This window comes from Pituophis catenifer, unplaced genomic scaffold (assembly GCF_029215685.1).
Source record: "Pituophis catenifer annectens isolate HBS135680 unplaced genomic scaffold, rPitCat1.0.hap2 SCAF_1, whole genome shotgun sequence".
Taxonomy (NCBI): Eukaryota; Metazoa; Chordata; class Lepidosauria; order Squamata; family Colubridae; genus Pituophis; species Pituophis catenifer.
Genome location: NW_027256881.1, coordinates 334,169,157 through 334,188,723, shown reverse-complemented (window position 1 = coordinate 334,188,723; position 19,567 = coordinate 334,169,157). Strand labels below are relative to the sequence as shown.

At 36.9% G+C, this 19,567-nt stretch overlaps 1 protein-coding gene across 1 annotated transcript in view; it reads left to right on the top strand.

Annotated features, from left to right (window-relative positions):
- Positions 1 to 19,567, top strand: part of UNC13A (unc-13 homolog A) — a 112,876-nt gene that overhangs the window by 66,403 nt on the left and 26,906 nt on the right. The window contains 11 exon segments of the mRNA XM_070936436.1: positions 6,488 to 6,577; positions 7,206 to 7,340; positions 8,411 to 8,544; positions 8,693 to 8,778; positions 9,219 to 9,345; positions 11,442 to 11,538; positions 12,007 to 12,150; positions 12,845 to 12,928; positions 14,286 to 14,363; positions 18,705 to 18,793; positions 19,120 to 19,272. Of these exon segments, the coding sequence (XP_070792537.1) occupies positions 6,488 to 6,577; positions 7,206 to 7,340; positions 8,411 to 8,544; positions 8,693 to 8,778; positions 9,219 to 9,345; positions 11,442 to 11,538; positions 12,007 to 12,150; positions 12,845 to 12,928; positions 14,286 to 14,363; positions 18,705 to 18,793; positions 19,120 to 19,272 (1,217 nt within the window).

Below are 19,567 nucleotides of genomic sequence, written 5' to 3'. Positions count from 1 at the left end.
AGTTAGGCAGTTCCTGTTGCAATATTTTCAGGATCAGACTCAATAATGATAATAAGAGTTAGAGGCTTAAATATATTTCTCTTTAATTATAACAGGCATTCTATATTCACTGAATATTCACAGATAGAAGCAGGGAAAATGGTGAAGGTGGCTCCTTATATACACAAGGGGTGGAGTCAAAGATGGGAGTGGGGAATTATGAATACATTAGGAACCAAAGAATAAGTTAACCCCCGATGTCCCATATATACATTATTTACACAATAGGGAATAAGGCATTTACATCTCACAAATCCCCCTCTAAATGCCGGTTCGCTATACAACACCAATTACATTCAGATTCAGGACAATATAAGACATATAATTTTGATGTTAAATATTTGTGCTGTTTTGAAGGTAAAGGCTTCGTCAATATGTCAGCTAATTGTTCAGAGGTATCACAATGCACTGCTTTGATAAATCCATCTTGAGACAATTGTCTCACATGCTTAAATTTTATATCTATATGCCTGGACCTTTGTCCAATGGCATCGGATCTGGATATTTCAATGGCTGCTTTATTATCTTCATGCATAACAAAAGGCAAAGCAGGTTTTTTCCAAACATCTGAAATCAAGTCATTAAACCATACAAGGTTATTTGCAGCTTTGGACAAACAAACATATTCCGCTTCTGTGGTCGAAGTGGCTACCAGTTCTTGTTTACCAGTGTACCAGTAAACTGGACAGTCATTTAATAGAAAAATATAACCAGAAGTGCTTTTTCTGCATGATATATCTCCAGCCCAATCCGCATCAGCGTAACATGTAAGTTTTGGTTCTTTATTATTACTAGGTTCTAATACTAAGCAAAAGTCTAATGTACTTTTCAGATATCTTAGAATTCTTTTGACCGCTTCCCAATGATACAATGTAGGTTTGCTAACATATCTTGACAATAAGTTGAGTGGTAATGCAATATCTGGTCTGGTCCAATTAGATATATAAAGAAGTGAACCTATGACTGATCTATAAAATGTATTATCCTTGAATTCAGGGGAAGATTCATCAGTGTTTCTAAGGAAATCAGTTTGCATAGGAGTGTCACAGGGTTTGGCATTGTTTAAATTGCATTTGTTCAGAAGTTCAATGATTTTATCTTTCTGAGTAAGTTTGAATCCCCTTCTAGTTTTGTTAATTTGTACACCAAGGTATTTGTTTACTTTACCTAGAGATTTCAACGAGAAATGTTCGTTTAGCTTGTTTACAAAGGTTTCTCTTCTCTCCTTGTGTTTTCCTATATATAAAATATCATCTACATAAATTAATACAAATTCAATGTGATCATCACTCTTTTTTACAAAGAAACAGTTATCAGCAGTGGTAGCGTTGAAATCCATGGTCTTAAGCACTTTTACCAAGCAATCGTACCATCTTTTGCCAGATTGCTTTAATCCGTATAGACTCTTGTTCAATAGCCAAATTTCATTCTTATTAGTGTATTGACTGTGTGGTGCTCTTACATATATTTCCTTATCTAGCTTTGCGTGTAAATACGCAGTCTGTATGTCATATTGAAATACATCAAGGTTGAGTGCAGATGCCACTACTAGAGCTGTTTTAACACTCTCTGTTCTTACTGTGGGGGAGTACGTGTCAGTATAGTCCTCCGGATATTTTTGTGCATAACCTTGTGCAACCAATCTAGCTTTGTATAGAGTATTGCCTCCTTCTAGATTCTTAATTTTATAAATCCACCTGGTACCTATAATTGTTTTATCTTTAGGTGCTATCGCAGGTGTAAACACATTTAATCCTTGCAAACTTTCCATCTCTTTTTTCATAGCTAGTTCCCACTTTTCCTTTTCTTCACGAGGGAGTTTTAATACTTCCTCATATGTATTAGGTGTCATTTGTTCACCATCCATATGCATTATGTAATCTCTGTATTTATTTGGTATTTGATTTCTATTGTTTGTAATAGCTCTTTCAGGTTTGCTATGGTAATCATGCAAATATCTTGCTTCTTTTTTGGTTAATGTGTCTGTCTTTATTTTGTGCTGACTATTTGTCCAAGTTTTGGTTTTGTTTTTATTTTTGTTGATATTTTGATTTTCTATTGTCCCTTCCTCACAAGATTTTGTATCTTTGCATTTATTTGGAAATATTTCATTAAGATGTAATTTAGACCAATTGGCCTGTTCATGGAACACAGCTGTTCTGGAAACTATAAATTTGTTATTATTATCAATGAATCTGTACCCTTTGGTGCCAGTTTCATATCCCATAAATTTTAATCTTCTGGATACGTTTTCTCCCTTTCTCCTCAACTGCTTAGGTATGTGTACGTCTGCAGTGACTCCAAATATGTGCATGTGTGCTAATTTAGGTTTCCTATTATACATCACCTCATATGGTGTTTTATTCACAATACTGGACCAGGTTCTGTTTTGAGTGTAATTTGAATAATGTAAGGCTTCTGACCAAAATTGTTTGCCTAAACCAGCATCCTCTAATGTGCACCTAATCATGGTTTGTAGTGTGGAATTCTTTCTCTCTGCAATCCCGTTTTGGAACGCAGAAAATGGACTAGATGTGAAATGTAGCATTCCTCTATCCTTTAACCATTGGGAGAATTCTTTAGACATGAATTCACATCCCCTATCTGTCATAATTTGTTTTATTCTGACATTATGTTGTGTTTCTATGCGTTTGTAGAATTCCTTAAATTTCTGAAAGGTTTCATCCTTGTGTTTCAATGTGTAAACAAAACCATAGCGACTGTAATCGTCTACTATTGTTAGGAAGTAACGTTTTCTATAAGTGATTGATGGAGTTAATGGACCAACTAAGTCCATATGTACTAAGTCAAAAATTTTGTTAGTTGATCTGTTGGATTTTTTTGGTCTGGGACTAGTTTTTAGTTTAGTGGATTTACATACTGAGCATTCCAAATAATTTTCACAATTTTTTATTTTGACACCTTCTGCGTGTTCAGTCATTTTTTGTACTACAGGAAAACTTGCATGTCCTAACTTCCTATGTAAGATGTGAGCACACTCATCATGAATTGGCTTACCTATTCTTGGTTTCTTCTCATTGTGTGTATTTGCGTGATCATGAGATATTTTACATTCATCATTGTCACTGTTACTAACATTTTCATCATCTGCCTCACTACAATCTTCCATATTTGAATCAATGTTATGTAACCATCTTTCTTTTGTTATTAGATAGGGTAGGCCTCCTTTAATCATCACAGTGCCTACATTTGTTTTGTCCTTCTCTAAAGTTGCTTTCCCCTTTGAGAAAACTATATTGATGTCAGAATCTCTGCTTAGTTTTATAGCACTTAGTATGTTATGAGGTATTTCTGGAATTAACAATACCCCCTCTATTTTTCCTAGGCCAGGCAAGGTCACATTTCCTCTGCCTAATACTTGAACCTTTTCTTGATTAGCTACCTTTATTACAAATTTATCTTCTGTAAATGAAGACAATATATTTTTGTTATTAGTGGTGTGGTTGGTTGCCCCAGAATCAATAAGCCAATTATTGTTCTCATTTTGTTGTGTTTTAGTGCTGTCTTGTTTATTTAGTCCATTCAGTGAACCAGATTTTCTCTCTTTTGAATTTTCTCTACCCCCTCTACTTTCTCTGTAATTTGGTGGGCTTCTATATTTATGTCTATCTGTGGAAGACTGTCTATAATTGTATTTGCTCCTATACTCTGACCTATGTCTCTCCTTTGAGATTTTGGGACAGTCTCTTCTATTGTGTTCCCTGGACCCACAATTATGGCATTTAAAAGCTTCATTGTATTTTTCTTGGAAAGCTACCTTCCTAAAAGATTTGTGTTCTGTGTGATTGCTGGAACGATTTTTTCTTGAATTGTCTTCTGCTATCAATTTGTTAGATAGACTTTCTATGGATAAATATCCTAGATTGATGGTGTCTAAGTGTGACATAAAACTATCCCATGATGAATCAAGTGAATTGATAATAACACTTTTCATTGTTTGATCTGAAATCACTTCCCCCCTCAAATGCAGCTCAGCTCTTATTTTGTTTAGAGATATCAAATGCTCACTTATGGAAACCCCTGGTTTTACTCTGGAAGAAAAGAAATCCTTAGACATTCTTGTAGTGGTAGCTACACTATCGCTGTGAAACAGATTAAACATGCATTGAATTATTTCTGACACAGTTAGGTTTGGTTTGATGCTATGATACATTGCAGGAGACACGCTAGATATTATTAAGAAAAATGCTCTATGATGTAAACAATCTATTTTTAAAGTCCAAGGTCTTCTTGGAGGACTAGTGATAAAGAATAGTAAATTTTCTTTCATAAAGACAACCTGGAGCTGTTGATACCATTCTTGCAAATTAATGCCATCAACTCTAAGTTTTGGGAAGTCACTGGGTAAGTTTCCCACATTATTTTGTCCATTACTTACAACCTGAGGAAGTCCGTGGTCTCGCAAGTGCAGGAAATTGCAAAACGGCATGGGGATGCTCGCAACGAGTCTGCGCGGTTCTCTGGCCAGTTCAAGTCTTTCCGGACCGTCTACGTAGTTTCGCACATGCGCGTTGCTCATTTCTTCTTTGGCGTCGTCGTGGAAGGTTCTCTCCATTGCAGCTCGCTCGCTCCGCTCCTCTTCAGACGAGTCGGTTTCTGGCTCGGTTTTAGGAGTCTTGATGGCGGCGACTGCTCTTCTCTTTCTTTTGTGTGCGTTGGTACTTGATCCGGTCTGCGGTGTGGGCTCGGGCGTCGTCGCTCTCGAAGTCAGGATGGGAGCGTGCAGGTCTTGAGGTATCGGCTTGTTCTCTAGCTTCTTCGTTGTCGCTTTGGAAATTTTTAATTTTGGCCCAAATGCAGCAAGAAGCGTCTTCATTGCTGACTTTACTTGGGATTTCGTCAAGTCGTCTTCGCTTTCTGATTCTGGTTCTTCTGAAGAGTTTGAATCTTCCTTTTCACTTTCGTTGTCTGATAACGTTTTTCGCGCCAGAAATTTTGAACTGAGCATTTTGATTGGCTCTGCTTCGCTCACTTTGGAGGTTTGTTGAAACCAAGATGGCTGCCATTCAAAATTTCGCGCGGGATCACATCTTTTCTTTTTCATAACGACTTTCTCTGTAGTCATATCACTCACAGTTTTTTGGTCTTTGGGTTTCTCTTTAGCGATGTTTCTCTCTCTCGCTGCTCCACTGTTTTTCAGCATTTCTTGGAGATTCGCGATGAGGCTTTCATCATTCTTCTGGCTTTTTAATAGTTTTAATATCTCTGACCTGAGTTCGTTATTTTCTATTTCGATTTCCTCCTGGTCATTATTTTCATTTATTAGTTCTTCTTCTTCAGTGGTGTATTCTTCGGATTCTCTCGAAATCGCGTTTGTGGATTCGTTGATTATTTCTTGTTCAGTTTCTATTTCTTTGCTGTAGGCCCTGGTGTTGGGCCTATCTTTCTTAGACATTTTTAAGTATTTATTGAGTCAATTAACCATCCTCTGCTACCAGCTTGTTGCAATATTTTCAGGATCAGACTCAATAATGATAATAAGAGTTAGAGGCTTAAATATATTTCTCTTTAATTATAACAGGCATTCTATATTCACTGAATATTCACAGATAGAAGCAGGGAAAATGGTGAAGGTGGCTCCTTATATACACAAGGGGTGGAGTCAAAGATGGGAGTGGTGAATTATGAATACATTAGGAACCAAAGAATAAGTTAACCCCCGATGTCCCATATATACATTATTTACACAATAGGGAATAAGGCATTTACATCTCACAGTTCCATTCACAGAGCAACAAGGCAAGAGAGCAAGTTTGGTCTAGTGGTTAAGGCACTAGGCTAGAAATCAGGGGACTGTGAGTTCTAGTTCCCCTTAAAATATGAAAGCCAGCTGGGTGACTTTGGGACAGTTACTTTCTCAGCCCAACTTACCTCATAGGATGGGGAAAATAGGAGGAGGAAGGGATATTAGGTATATTTGCCACCTTGAGTTATTTATAAAAAATAATAAACATGAAATTTAAAAAAAAATCTAAACTCAAGCCCAAAACAATCTGAGAAGAGGAAGAAATTAAAGAATCCTGACAGATGCTTTTTCCTGTTGCTAGTCAGGGTCAATTCAGTTTGCTGTCAAGATTTTTTTACAATAGCATTTTAAGCATTTCATATGTATGGGGGGGTGGAGAATATCTCATCGATTTAGTAGTGAATAAAGCTCACAAGTGTATGGTGGGAAATCTTTTATCACCACCAATTCAAACACCCCCAGCAGTAGTAATTTCCCTTAGAGTGAGAACCAAATGTCTTTCCCATCCTTATCTTCTGTTGATATACAATATACAGGATTGTCTTACTAAGAACAATAGTATTGCCAGAAAGTAGTCCATAACGATTTGTATAAGCAGATTAAAGGCCATGGTATGGAGTGTAGGTTTACAGATGAATGAAGAGGTATCAAATGATGGCTGCAATTTCTCCTATTTCTCAGAATAATTTCCCTGCCAGCAGTCCTGAAAGACTGCAGGACCTTAAATCAACAGTGGACCTCTTGACCAGCATCACATTCTTTCGGATGAAGGTAAATCTCCAGTTCTCCCATCCTGGAAAGATGGAAGGCAATGTCATTTTGTGCTTCCTTAATTTCTGGTATTACTTATTGTGTGATTTAATTTGATTTAGAATTGTGCAAGAATAGCCCATTCCATTGTTCCAAAGTTCCAGAAATAGCCCAACCAAATTCAGATCTCTCTGACTCTGGGCTCAAACCAGAGAGTGATTCAGAAAAATAGAAGCTTTACAGGAATATGCCTGTTGGGTCAAGAGATGTTCTTGGTAACTAAAATAATAGGATTGTTCACTTTCTGTTTTAAAAATCCAATGAAAGATACCACCTCCCTAGAGAAGCTTTTCCTTGCCAAGCTGTTCTTAATTTTAACATTAAAGTGAAATTTGCTTTTCTGTATTGTGCGTCCTGCACACTGAGTTGAAAGTTTATGTTTCCGGCGATACTCCTCCAGATATTTCATATCCCCCTCACATGTTTTTTCTCTGGGATAAACATAACCAGTATCCTCAGTCTCTCCTTTTAAGATTTATTTTCCAATCATCCTTTACATCTCTTTTAGTCTGATGCTTCTTAAAGTAGGCACTATATTAATTAATGGCTTCTAATAACTGGCACCCTTTCTTATCGCTGTTTTGTGCAGGTCCAAGAGCTCCAGAGTCCACCACGAGCCAGTCAGGTGGTGAAGGATTGTGTGAAGGCCTGCCTCAACTCAACTTATGAATACATCTTCAACAACTGCCATGAACTCTATAGTCGTGAATACCAAACTGATCCTGTGAGTGGGTTGGCACTTTATTGCAGATGGCTTTGGCCATGTTGGCAACTTCAAATTTCGATTAATAAATGCTCTTTCTTCATATTGGTAAACATAATCAAAATGTCAAGTATAAGCTAGGTGGTATTGGTCGAGCAGATGACTTTCACTTTGTTAAGGACCTAGGTGTACTTATCTTGACGATTTATGCTCCAAACCTCACTGTAACAGTGTTGCTAAAAAGGCACTAAGAGTTGTAAACTTAATTCTATGAAGCTTCTTTTCTGGAAACATTGTATTGCTACGTAGAGCTTATAAAACTTATGCTAGACCAATCTTAGAGTACTGTTCAACTGTTTGGAATCCATACCATATATCTGACATTTATACAATCAAGTGGGTTCAGAAGTACTTTACGAGAAAAGTTTTGCACTCTTCTGTACATAATAGAATTCCTTATGCTACTAGGCTTGATATTCTTGGTTTGGATAACTTGGAACTGCGTCGCTTGCGGTCAGACTTAGGTATTTCATACAAAATTGTACGTACTAATGTTTTACCTGTAAATGACTTTTTCTATTTTAATCGCAATAATACAAACGTGAACAATTGCTTTAAACTCAATGTAAATCATTCTAAACTTGACTGTAAAAAATACAGTTTTCGTAATAGACTTGTCAAAGTCTGGCATGCTCTACCTGATTCAGTTGTCTCAGGTACAAATTTTCACAGTTTTAGTCACAAATTGACTTCGGTGGACCTCACTTCATACTTAAGAGGTCTGTAGAGGGGGGCGTGCATAAGTGCACTAATGTGCCTATCGTCCCTGTCATTGTATTTTTATATTATTCCTGTTTTCGTTTGTGTTTGACAAATTACAATAAATAAATAAAAATAAAAATGTTGACTGTGAAATATAGGGACTGGAGAATTGATGAAAAGCATCACTTTGAGGAAGGCCTCTAATCTAATGATGCCCTACTCAGTTTTCATCTCTCCTTGATCTTCTGGTTTCTACAAGGAGACAGGATGAATTGGCTAAACTAATGTGTATTTTTTCCTCATTCTGCCTTCCCACCCAATCATCCTAGAGCAAAAAGAGTGAAGTGCCACCAGAGGAACAGGGTCCCAGCATCAAGAATCTAGACTTTTGGTCCAAACTTATAACCTTGATAGTATCAATCATTGAGGAAGATAAGAACTCATACACACCCTGCCTCAACCAGTGAGTACATACCAAGAGTGCTCAAAAGAGTGGGGGGGGGGGGGAATGCATGAATCATTAAGTTCCCGGTCTTTTAGCGGGATTAGGTACCTTAGTGAATTTTTCATGTTGACATGAAAGTGAAGTTCTGCCTTTGAATTCTTAACAGATTCCCTCAAGAGCTGAATGTTGGAAAGATCAGTGCAGAAGTTATGTGGAATCTTTTCGCTCAGGACATGAAGTATGCAATGGAAGGTGAGCCTTCTTGGGGTCTTAAGAAGAAGTTGCACTACTGATTCTTATAAAAACATTCTCATGTATCTTCTCCCTCCTTCCATGTTCTGTTGGGCTTCTGATCTTTCTGGACAAACTGGAATTGTGCCAAACAATACACCCAGGTTAAATGCACATTAAAACATTTTCAGAGGAGACCATCCACCTTCCAATTCATTCACAGGTTTATACCCTTATCTCATTTCCTCCCTACCTCATAGCTATGTGCACTCCCCATCCACCCCCACTTTTCTTCTATTGCTTCCCACAATTTGCTTTTGGATCTTGTTTTATCTCTGGAGATAATTCAGCTTGGCTAACTCAGTACTCAGATCCTGAAAGCCTGTTGCAAGAATTGTACACTCCCATCACTTCTAACTTCTTTCTCTTTCATTCTCTTCTTCTCTTCCACTGCTATGCAGAGCATGACAAACATCGGCTATGCAAGAGTGCTGACTATATGAACCTGCACTTTAAGGTGAAATGGTTATACAACGAATATGTCACAGATCTTCCTTCCTTCACCAACCGGGTTCCTGAATACCCTGCGTAAGTCCGTTTGTTGTGTCCTCATCCTTAAACCTTGACTTTACTTACCATAAACCGACTTTGAAATTTCTGACCTTCCCAAACTTTAAGTATCTACCTCCAAGAAGATATTTAAAGTTTAGCAAGCTCAGAAATGTTCAAAGTACACTATCATTCCAAAACAACATTGAGTTGACTTTTGTAGTGTTGAGCAGAACCCATATGAGCATTATTCAAGATAAAAGATACACTAAAAGAATCAAAACACCACATTTCACAAAAATGGTAGAGTTACAAAATATAACTAGTAAAGGTTATACTCAACTTACGACCACAATTGAGCCCCAAATTTCTGTTGTTAAGTGAGACATTTGTTAAGTTCGTAACTTAATTCGTAAAATTCGTAAAATCTCTGATCTCCATGTGTTTCACTGTGCCCTCAAAACCATGTTGTTCCGCCAGGCTGGGCTATCAATGTAAAGATTTTAATTGGTTTTAAATGGGATTTTAAATTCGGGGTTTTATAAATTGGGCTATTAATTAATAATTTTAATTATTTTTAAATTTTGTCTGTCTTTGTGTTTTTAATTAGGCTGTACACCGCCCTGAGTCCTTCGGGAGAAGGGCGGTATAGAAATTAAATAAATAAATAAATAAATAAATAAATAAATAAATAAATAAATAAATAAATAAATAAATAAATAAATAAATAAATAAGTAAGTAAGTAAGTAAGTGAATTTTGCTCCATTTTCTGACCTTTCTTGCCACAGTTGGGTTTTTTTTAAACAAGTTTTATTAAATTTTTCCTTCACATACATATTTTATGAACAGAGTGTTGACTGGGTCACATCTTATACTTTGTATAACATAGTTATATATTGATTTTTATAATTTATTCCAATCTTCCTTTTTGTTTTTTCCAAGTACATTTTACATATCTCAATTTCAGCCATAATATTCTTTTTGCCACAGTTGTTTAAGTGAATCACTGCAGTTGTTAAGTTAGTGACACAGCTGTTAAGTGAATCTGGCTTCCCTATTGACTTTGCTTGTCAGAAGGTTGCAAATGAATAGAACAGAACAAAATAGAATAGAATAAAATAGAATAGAATTCTTTATTGTCCAAGTGTGATCTGACACACAAGGAATTTGGCTCTGGTGCATAAGCTTACAGTGTACATATAAATAGCAAGTAATAGGTCATATGTCAAATTGACCCCAGGACACTGCATCTATCATAAATATGAACCATGTGCCAAGTGTCCGAATTTTGATGACATGATCTCACAGACGCTACAATGGTCGTAAGTATGAAAAATGGTCTTCACTTTTTTCAATGCTGTTGTAACTTTGAATGGTCACTAAACAAAATGTTGTAAGTCAAAGACTACCTGTACAAGGTATAACAGTGGAGAATTCTTAAAAATCAGTTCTTGCTTGGCAGCTTAAGGGTAGGAACTGTACATGTAAGGATCTAAGGGCAGGCCTCAGGACAGGCCTCATATTCTGCCTTTTCCAGATCCTATCCATTTCTCCAGACCAAGCCATTCAGTGGCCCCACTTCAAATTATTCAAATTGTTTATTTGGCTCTGTTTTATCTCCCAGCATGCACTGAGCTTCAGAAGAATATTCTTTTGTTCAGACTGAACACTTGTGATCAAGCAGAAGCTTGAGCAGCCAACTCTCAGGATGCATTCATTTGAATTTTTGCATTAAGCAGGGGGCTAGATCTCATGGTCTCAATGGCCCCTTCTAACTAATATTTTAGGAGAAAAATTCCAGAGATCACCCTTTTTCAGTTTTTAGAAAATTAATGCCAGTTTCTTCAGATTTCTTCAGAAACTGAACTAAGAGACTTTATACTTCTAAAGCTAGAACTTGTAAGAGGGAGAACTTCAAAAAGATGTACTTTTTTTTTACTTTTCTCTCATTCACTAAAGAAAAAGTTAAATTCTTTCTATCCTGTTTTTAATGAGATTTTTAGAGCTTGCTAAGTTCTGATGAAAAACTGAACAAAACTCTTACCCATCCCTATTTCAAATTCTCCTGAGTTGGCTAAAATAGATTTTCTTGATTTCAACCTTACTTTTTTTTTTTTCCCATTTGTTTCTCTAGATGGTTTGAACCTTTTGTTATCCAGTGGCTGGATGAGAATGAGGAAGTGTCACGAGATTTCTTACATGGAGCATTAGAACGGGACAAGAAAGATGGGGTAATATATCAGGCTGAAGATTTGCATCTGGTTTCATCAGCACTGTAATAATAATAATTTAAAAAAAACAACAACCTCAGAACTGAATTCTGTTGGAACACAGCTCTTTGTGGCAACTTTTGATAGAGACATATTTTAGAAAGAACCAGTGTTGCATAACAATTAGCATGTTAAACATTTATCCGCATAACTTTGCAAAGTATTATCATCTTATAAATTATCCTATGATTATTCAGTTAACTCACCAGAATTCCATCACAAAGCATAAGTTTTGAGAACAAAGTTCTCAAGTTTGGTTCTTGTCAACTTTGAGTAAGACTAGAAAAAAAGTCTTTTTCTGAAGTTCAGTAATTCACTGCCAGAATAGGCAAGAATGAATTTAGCAAGATAAATGTTCTAACAGCAGTTTTCTGTTTTCCATCCCAAAGAAGTTAGCTTCTCATTCAACCTTCTTGGGTCTTTTTCCAGTTCCAACAAACCTCAGAACATGCCCTTTTCTCCTGCTCTGTGGTTGATGTCTTCTCCCAGCTCAACCAAAGCTTTGAGATTATCAAGAAGTTGGAGTGCCCTGATCCACAGATTGTAGGCCATTACATGCGCAGGTTTGCCAAGGTAAGGAGCAGTTCCTCTGCTATGGTCACTACTGGTGTGTGCTTATCATTTCTGCCTTTGAAATGATAGCAAGGAACAACTCTTAGAGAAGTTGACCAGCCAAGGAATCTTTCTAAACTAAAAGCAATTGCTAGGAAGACCAAAACATCTTCGGACTTGATCTTATTGTTCCACCTTTTTACAGAAGGTTTTCACAGCTATAGAAGGACAATTTCTATTTGACTCAAGAATGTTATGAAGACTTCCACCTAGCTGCTAGGTAAATTGAGATAAAGATTGTGGCTGGGGAATGGAACTGTAGGCTGATTTAGGCAGATCTTGGATATCACACGGAAATATTCAACATCCATGATAGACAGAACTGTTTCCAGACATTAAAACGTAATAGATAAAATGGAACATTCCTCCTCAGAGTTATATATCTCTGAGAGTGCCCTTATCCTCGATTCCTGTTTTTATGGCCTGCCTGGAAGTATTTGTAAAACTATTGTTGAAAAGGGGATACTGACCATATAGACATCCATCTGTCAAGCCAGGACTTTCCAGCCGAAAAATGCTGAAAATTTTGATCCAACACACGCAAAGGGCATCAGATTGGGGAAGGCCCTGCTATAATCCAGTAAATCACAATCTGATCACAATGTCTGCTCAAAATTCTCCTTGTCTTTCTGATTGACTTCACTTTGCTTTTCAGACCATTAGCAATGTCCTGCTGCAGTATGCGGAGATCATCTCTAAAGGCTTTGCTTCCTACTGCTCCAAGGAGAAGGAAAAAGTGGTGATGTATTGCATTCAGGACTTCAGTTTCTGACATGTTTTTTTCTTTTAAAATCTTCCTGCAGAACCGGGGATCCCAAGGAAGCCCAGTGGGCTCCAGGATGGGGATGGGGTGGAACAGTTTATGTATTTCTATTTATTTATAAAATTTAAATGCCATCAATTTCACTGTTGCTAAAGGAAACAGGGATATTGATGTTGTGAGATTCCTGCAGCAAGTAGGGGATGGATTAAGATAGCCTTCAAGACCTGTCTTCTATTTTCACAGAAGTTAGAGTTGCATAAGAAGTGAACATTAATAGGGATAATTGGCTTTTCCAGCTTTGAGGGGTCCTTGGTACTCTCTGAGCTTGCAGATGTTTTATTCCCCAAAACCAGGTAACTGATGATGTTACTTAGTTTGGGTAATGAACCATCTGCAAGAAAACAACCAAACTCAGAGAGCACCAGGACCCTTCATTTCAACCCTGAGCTACGCATGTTCTCTTTATTGTTTTTCTAGTTTTCTTTGCTGAAAGTGAATAATGGAGGTCTGATGCATCTGAAGAATACCAACTTCAGAGAGATTGCTTTACTATTTAGAATAGAATAGAATAGAATAGAATAGAATAGAATAGAATAGAATAGAATAGAATAGAATAGAATAGAATAGAATTCTTTATTGGCCAAGTGTGGTTGGACACACAAGGAATTTGTCTTGGTGCATATGCTCTCAGTGTACATAAAAGAAAAGATACATTCATCAAGAATCATGAGGTACAAATTTCAGAGTTTTATTTTGCAGTCTCCCTTAATATTGGTTTAACGCAGTGTTTCCCAAACTTGGCTATTTTAAGATGCATGGACTTCAACTCCCAGAATTCCCCAGCCAGTATGCCTAGTTGAGGAATTCTGGGAGTTGAAGTCCATACATCTTCAAAGGGTCAAGTTTGGGAAACACTGGTTTAATGGAACTGAGGGGGAGGGGGGGGGTTAACCAACATTGTCCCTGAAATTGGAAGACCCTAGAATCACAGAATTGAGAGGACTTCAGATGTAATCCACTCAAAGCTTCCTTTTGGTGCAGGATCTGCTAAAGTCAGATGTCAGCTTGTCAGATGTCAGCCTCAGTTTGAAGACCTTCAGCAAAGGGAACATGCCACTTCAAAAGATAAATTATCCTATTGCTTGATAATTCTTACCACCAGGAAGTTCCTCTAGAAATCTAACCTGAATCTGGTCCTGCTCCTCAAGGGCAAGAGTTGCTCCATTTCATATCACAATTGATGTCCATGTCAACCCCAGTGGTCATATGTGCGTTGATCAGAGATAGAACAGCCTTGAAATATGTTTGAATATATGTGTTTCTTCTGTTCCAGCCCTGTATCCTGATGAACAACATACAGCAGTTGCGTGTCCAGCTAGAGAAGATGTTTGAAGCTATGGGGGGGAAAGAGGTTTGCATTTTTTAATTATCTTGGACAACTGGGCTGCAAGTGGACCAGACAGGCACAGAGAGACATGATGGGTCTTAGTCACCTTTTGCAGGCATCATCTCTGTTGTTCTGCAAGGTCTCTTCTCCACTTATCCATTAGACCTGGAGGGTAGATTTGATTTCTCATCAATAAGGGAAAGGCTATTCTTTCATTTGATGGAAAAGCTTTACCCAGACTGACATGCCTGAAGCTACGAATTCAAAAGATCCTTGAATCAATTCTGAATTCTTTGATTTCCTTGTTTTTTTTTTGTTTGTTTGTTTTTTGCCTTCTCATCTTGGATATTGAATACAATTCTCAAACTGGAAGCAGGTGGAAAATTCATGAGATTTTTTTCCCCCTTTTAATTGCCAAAAGGTATTTAAAGTGCAAATTTTGAATCAATTTGAAATTGGTTTACTTTCCAAAGACCATGTGAGAGAACTCTTGACTAGTTCTCCTTGGCCCAATTATCTGCTTTATTTTTACTTTTCTCTTGATTAGCTTTTTGTTTCCCCTCCATCGATTCCTCACTTTCAATCTTTTTGTTACATTTATTTATTTATTTATTTTTATTGAAAAAGTTTTCAAATACAAATTTTTCCCCCTTTTTTTTTCCCTCTCCCTCCCCCTCCCTAACCCCCCCTCCCCACCCATCCCCCCCTGTGACTTCTTCGTAACAAAAAGAAAAAAAAACCCTAATTCATAACAGATTACTTACTCCCTCCTCTAAATATTGACCTTTACTTACTAAAAATATTATTAATATTATGACATCCCCCTTTATCCATACATTTCAGAAAAGAGAAAAGAAAGAAAAAAAAAGACATTATTAACATTATAGAATAACTTCTAATTTAGCATAATAGTATTCTAACTCCCAATTTGGCAATAATCTGCCCTTTTTCTCCTATCTATATATTATTACAACAATTCAAGACCACCTTCCACTTTAAAACTATACGATAAGTCCTACTTTAACATTTAATCTTCTATATATATTACTATAACATTTCAAAGCGGCCTTCCCCATAAAATCTAGTTTAACATTTATTCCACTCTATCCATTTCCACCACTCCCCTAAATATATCACTTAGAAATCCCTTTTCTTAGACTAATCAATCTACTAACCAGCTTATTCACCCACTATCATGCAAAATTATCATACACAACAATTCTCAATATCTTTGATATCTTTGATTCACTGCCCACACTACTTAAAAATATATGTCTATATATTCCATTATATCTAAATAAAAAAAAGAAAAGACAATGACTTTAAATTTATAGTCCATATAATATCTTCTTTGAGGTCTTTCCACTAGATTGGTAGAACCAACATCCATAATAGGGTAACATAGCTTGCTGGTGCAACAGTTTATTCAGGATCTTCAATCATATCTGCCCCCATCAGTAGTAAATATCTTCTTATATGTATAAAAGTAAAAACAACCACCCAAGTGACATTATAATTATATTCCATATAGTAATAATTGTGGGTTTCATCAGGATTATTGATTCCCATCATCGTAGTGGGTAACAACCCGATCTTCTGCATGCCCCAGCATAATTCTCTTGCCTTGTGATTCAAGATAATTATAATATGTTTATCAACACAAAAAGAAATTCCAAAGTGGATAATTCAAATCCATCAGTTTAAGGCTCTTTTCACGTCCCCAGATTACGGCCATGCAGAGATCTGCCACAATCCTCAGGATGATATTAACCAATACGTCGCCTCTTCTATATTTACACATAATCATTCATATTTTAAAGTCACTGGCTTCACTGTTGCTTGATTTAGAAATTTCTATTTTTATGCAACCTATTTCTTTTTTTCTTTTCTTTTTGTGGGTTTGGTTTCCATCCTGGTTTCCTTTCAACAAATTGTGTATCATCTGGTCGGTTTTCATTCTGCTTTGTAGATTGGTCTTGTTGGTTTTGTTTTTGTGTCTCATGTTTCTTTTTTATCCCTTGTATATCCCCTAATTGGTTTCCATGCTTGTCCTTGCCTTGATAAGTCATCACATTAAGGTTAGATGCCACTTCTCTCAAATTTGTAGATAGTCCAGCTGGGGTGTCCGATAAATCCAAAGGCAATTTATCTGGTACAGTCTCTATAATTCGATATTTTACCTTTATTTCCAGCTCCTTCTGCTTATCCTGTATTATACCTGAAGATGTTAAATTCATTTTCAACCTATTTTGATAAAATTCTTCCGCTCTTTCAACAGTATTTAGCTGGTACCTTTCTCCTTGATATCTGAATATAATACCAACTGGAGCGTCCCACCTAAATGGGATATTTCTCTTTTTTAACTCATTCACCAGAAAACCAAATTTCTTCCTTTCCATTAATATCTTAGGTGGGAGTTCCTTGTAAATCCAAATCTTTCTTCCATACAATTGCAAATTAGAATTGAAGGAATTTTGCACGATATTATTCCTAATTTCTTTATCTGTAAAATAAATCACCACATCTCTAGGCAATTGCCTTTGCTTGGCAATCCAGGAGTTTATTCGATAAACTCTGTCAATCCTACAAAACACTTCCTCAGGTTGAACCTTTAGAATCCCAGCTAGAATTTCAGAAGATATTTTCCTTAAATCATCTCTGTTATTTTCCTGCAAACCCCTCAATCTTATCGCATATTCTGTGAAATTATATTGTACCATTAGAATCTCCTTTTCAATCCTCTGTTGCAAATTTTCTACATTACCAGACTTTTGATCAGCATCCATTTTAGGTTTTTCTTCTGAGCTATTATCCTGAGTGTTTATCAGATCATTTTCAATTTTTTGAGTTCTATTGTCCAATTTATCTTGAATTTCTTCCATTTTAGACTCTAATAAATTAGTATTTGTGTCCAACTGTATCATAAATTCTGAAAAACCATTAGCCACTTTTGAGAATTTTTTCTCCAAAAAATCAAACTTAGATTTCACCAATTCTTTAATTTCCTGCTTAAATTTTTCAAGTTGCTGATTCACAATCTCCTCCCTTCTTTCAATCTCCTCTAAGAGAAATTCTATTATATTAAAATCAGGTTGCTGAGACTGAAGAGTTAAAACTTGTTCCTTTAAATTGTTGGTGGGGGAATCCCCCCCCCTACTTGTTTAACTGACTTTGTAAGTCTCAGTGCCATGTTTCCGCCCAGGCAGGCTTTGTTAAAAAAAAAAAAAAAACAAGAAAAAAGACTTCTTTCCAATCAACAACAATATCAAGTCTCCAGGGGAAAAAGAGAGAAAAAGACACAGGAGCGAAGTTTTGTCTACAAATGTAGCCAGTGGTATTTATTCCGCTACATTGTAATAATAGAAAACGGAAGGACTTTCCCTTTCAGCCTCTCCTCCAGCCACGGCAGACGCCATTTTAAAAGGCTTTTTTTCCTCTTTCTTTTCCTCCCTTCTCTTAAGTAATTTTTAAAAGATAAGTAAAATACTTGCAGTTCAGTATTACAGGTCCAGCTCACATTTTCTTTGAGTAATCTGTTAAATTTGCAGGCTTGCTTTTGACGCCTGGCTCTGCATTAGCAGAGGTCTCCCAAAGCCCGGAGCAGCGGCTGGGGATATGGGGCATCTCATCCGCTCCGTCCCAAAAGTAAAAAAAAAACTTTTGGGACTCCGCAGAGAGTTCTACCCACCCCTGCCGGCTCTATCTCCGTTTCCTCATGGAAACGGAGTTTTTTCGAGCCGCCATTCCGTTGTGAAGGCGGCTCTGACAGGCAGTGGAAGCTGACGATCCCAAAGGAACGTCTGGCAGCGACGAACAGCAAACCGGAAGTCGATCTTTTTGTTACATTTATTTACTGTATCTAAAGCATTAATATTGCCAAACTTCACTAAATGGATTTCTAGGGCAGTGTATTAAATTTTAATCTTTAGGAATAATCAACTATCCAATAAAGTAAGCAGAAGCTTGCAGAGTGGGCAGAAATAGCATTCCAGAAAGGTGGTGTGTTTTTCTACCTTTTTAGCTTCAGAGCTCATCTCTCTACAAATTTCTTGGTAAGATTTTAATTCACTCCAAATTGACAATATCGTTAATACCCTGAACAACCAAACATTCTGTGATATCATACCAATTTAGCCAATCCCTAAACTGAAAAATGTTGCCTTTGTTGGCTAAATACAATATAACAGACTTACATTAGCATCTCTTTAGTAAATAAGTAAGAAAATACACATACATACAAACACACATACATGCATACATACATACAGTACGTACCACATTTGAGATCAGTTCTGGAAACTGGCTTCTATTATTTAAACAGGGTAATTTTGTTTTTTGCTCATAATTATTGTTCTGTCCTCTCAGTTGGACACAGAAGCCAGTGATATCCTCAAGGAACTTCAGGTGAAGCTCAACAATGTCTTGGATGAACTAAGCCGAGTATTTGCAACCAGGTAGGACTAGTTTGGAAGACAATGGGATGTTAACTTGAGGTCATTTCCCTACAGAACACTTGATATTGGATGTATACAATGGGGTGGGAAGGCAAACTGGATATTGGCCCATTAATCAATGAAAGCACAAGACGTACGACATTAGTTCAAGACTTCTGGCCCAGCTTCCTCAATTTTGCATCTTTCAACTCTATTGAGCCTACAGTTCTCAGCCAGAAATTATGGGAGTTGCCAAGAGAACATCTGAGCATGGTGCCAGGTTAAGGAAGGCTGGTCTTGTCTCTTCTTCAGTAGAATATCAATCGACCCCTTCTGTTTCTCTCCAGTTTTCAGCCCCATATAGAAGACTGTGTGAAGCAGATGGGAGACATCCTGAGCCAAGTGAAAGGCACTGGGAATGTGCCTGCCAGTGCCTGCAGCAGCGTGGCTCAAGATGCTGACAACGTCTTGCAGCCTATTATGGACCTCCTGGATAGCAAGTGAGTGCAGACCCAGAGGGTGTAAGGTAGAAATCTTAGCTACCAAGTTTCAGGTATTTATTTGTTGCATTTCTACTTCATTTTTTAAAATTGTTTCAATTACTTTTGCTCCTGTATATTTTTTCCTTCATTAAACCACTTTCAGATTCCTGACCTTTATTAAAAATAATGATTAACTCTCTTTCTATTATTCTTTTAGTAACAGTCAGAAGGATTTTTACTCAGACAAGTTGTTAATGTATAAGTTGGCTGCTGAATATAATTTTTGAAGGCTAGATGCAGTCTGCTTACTCAG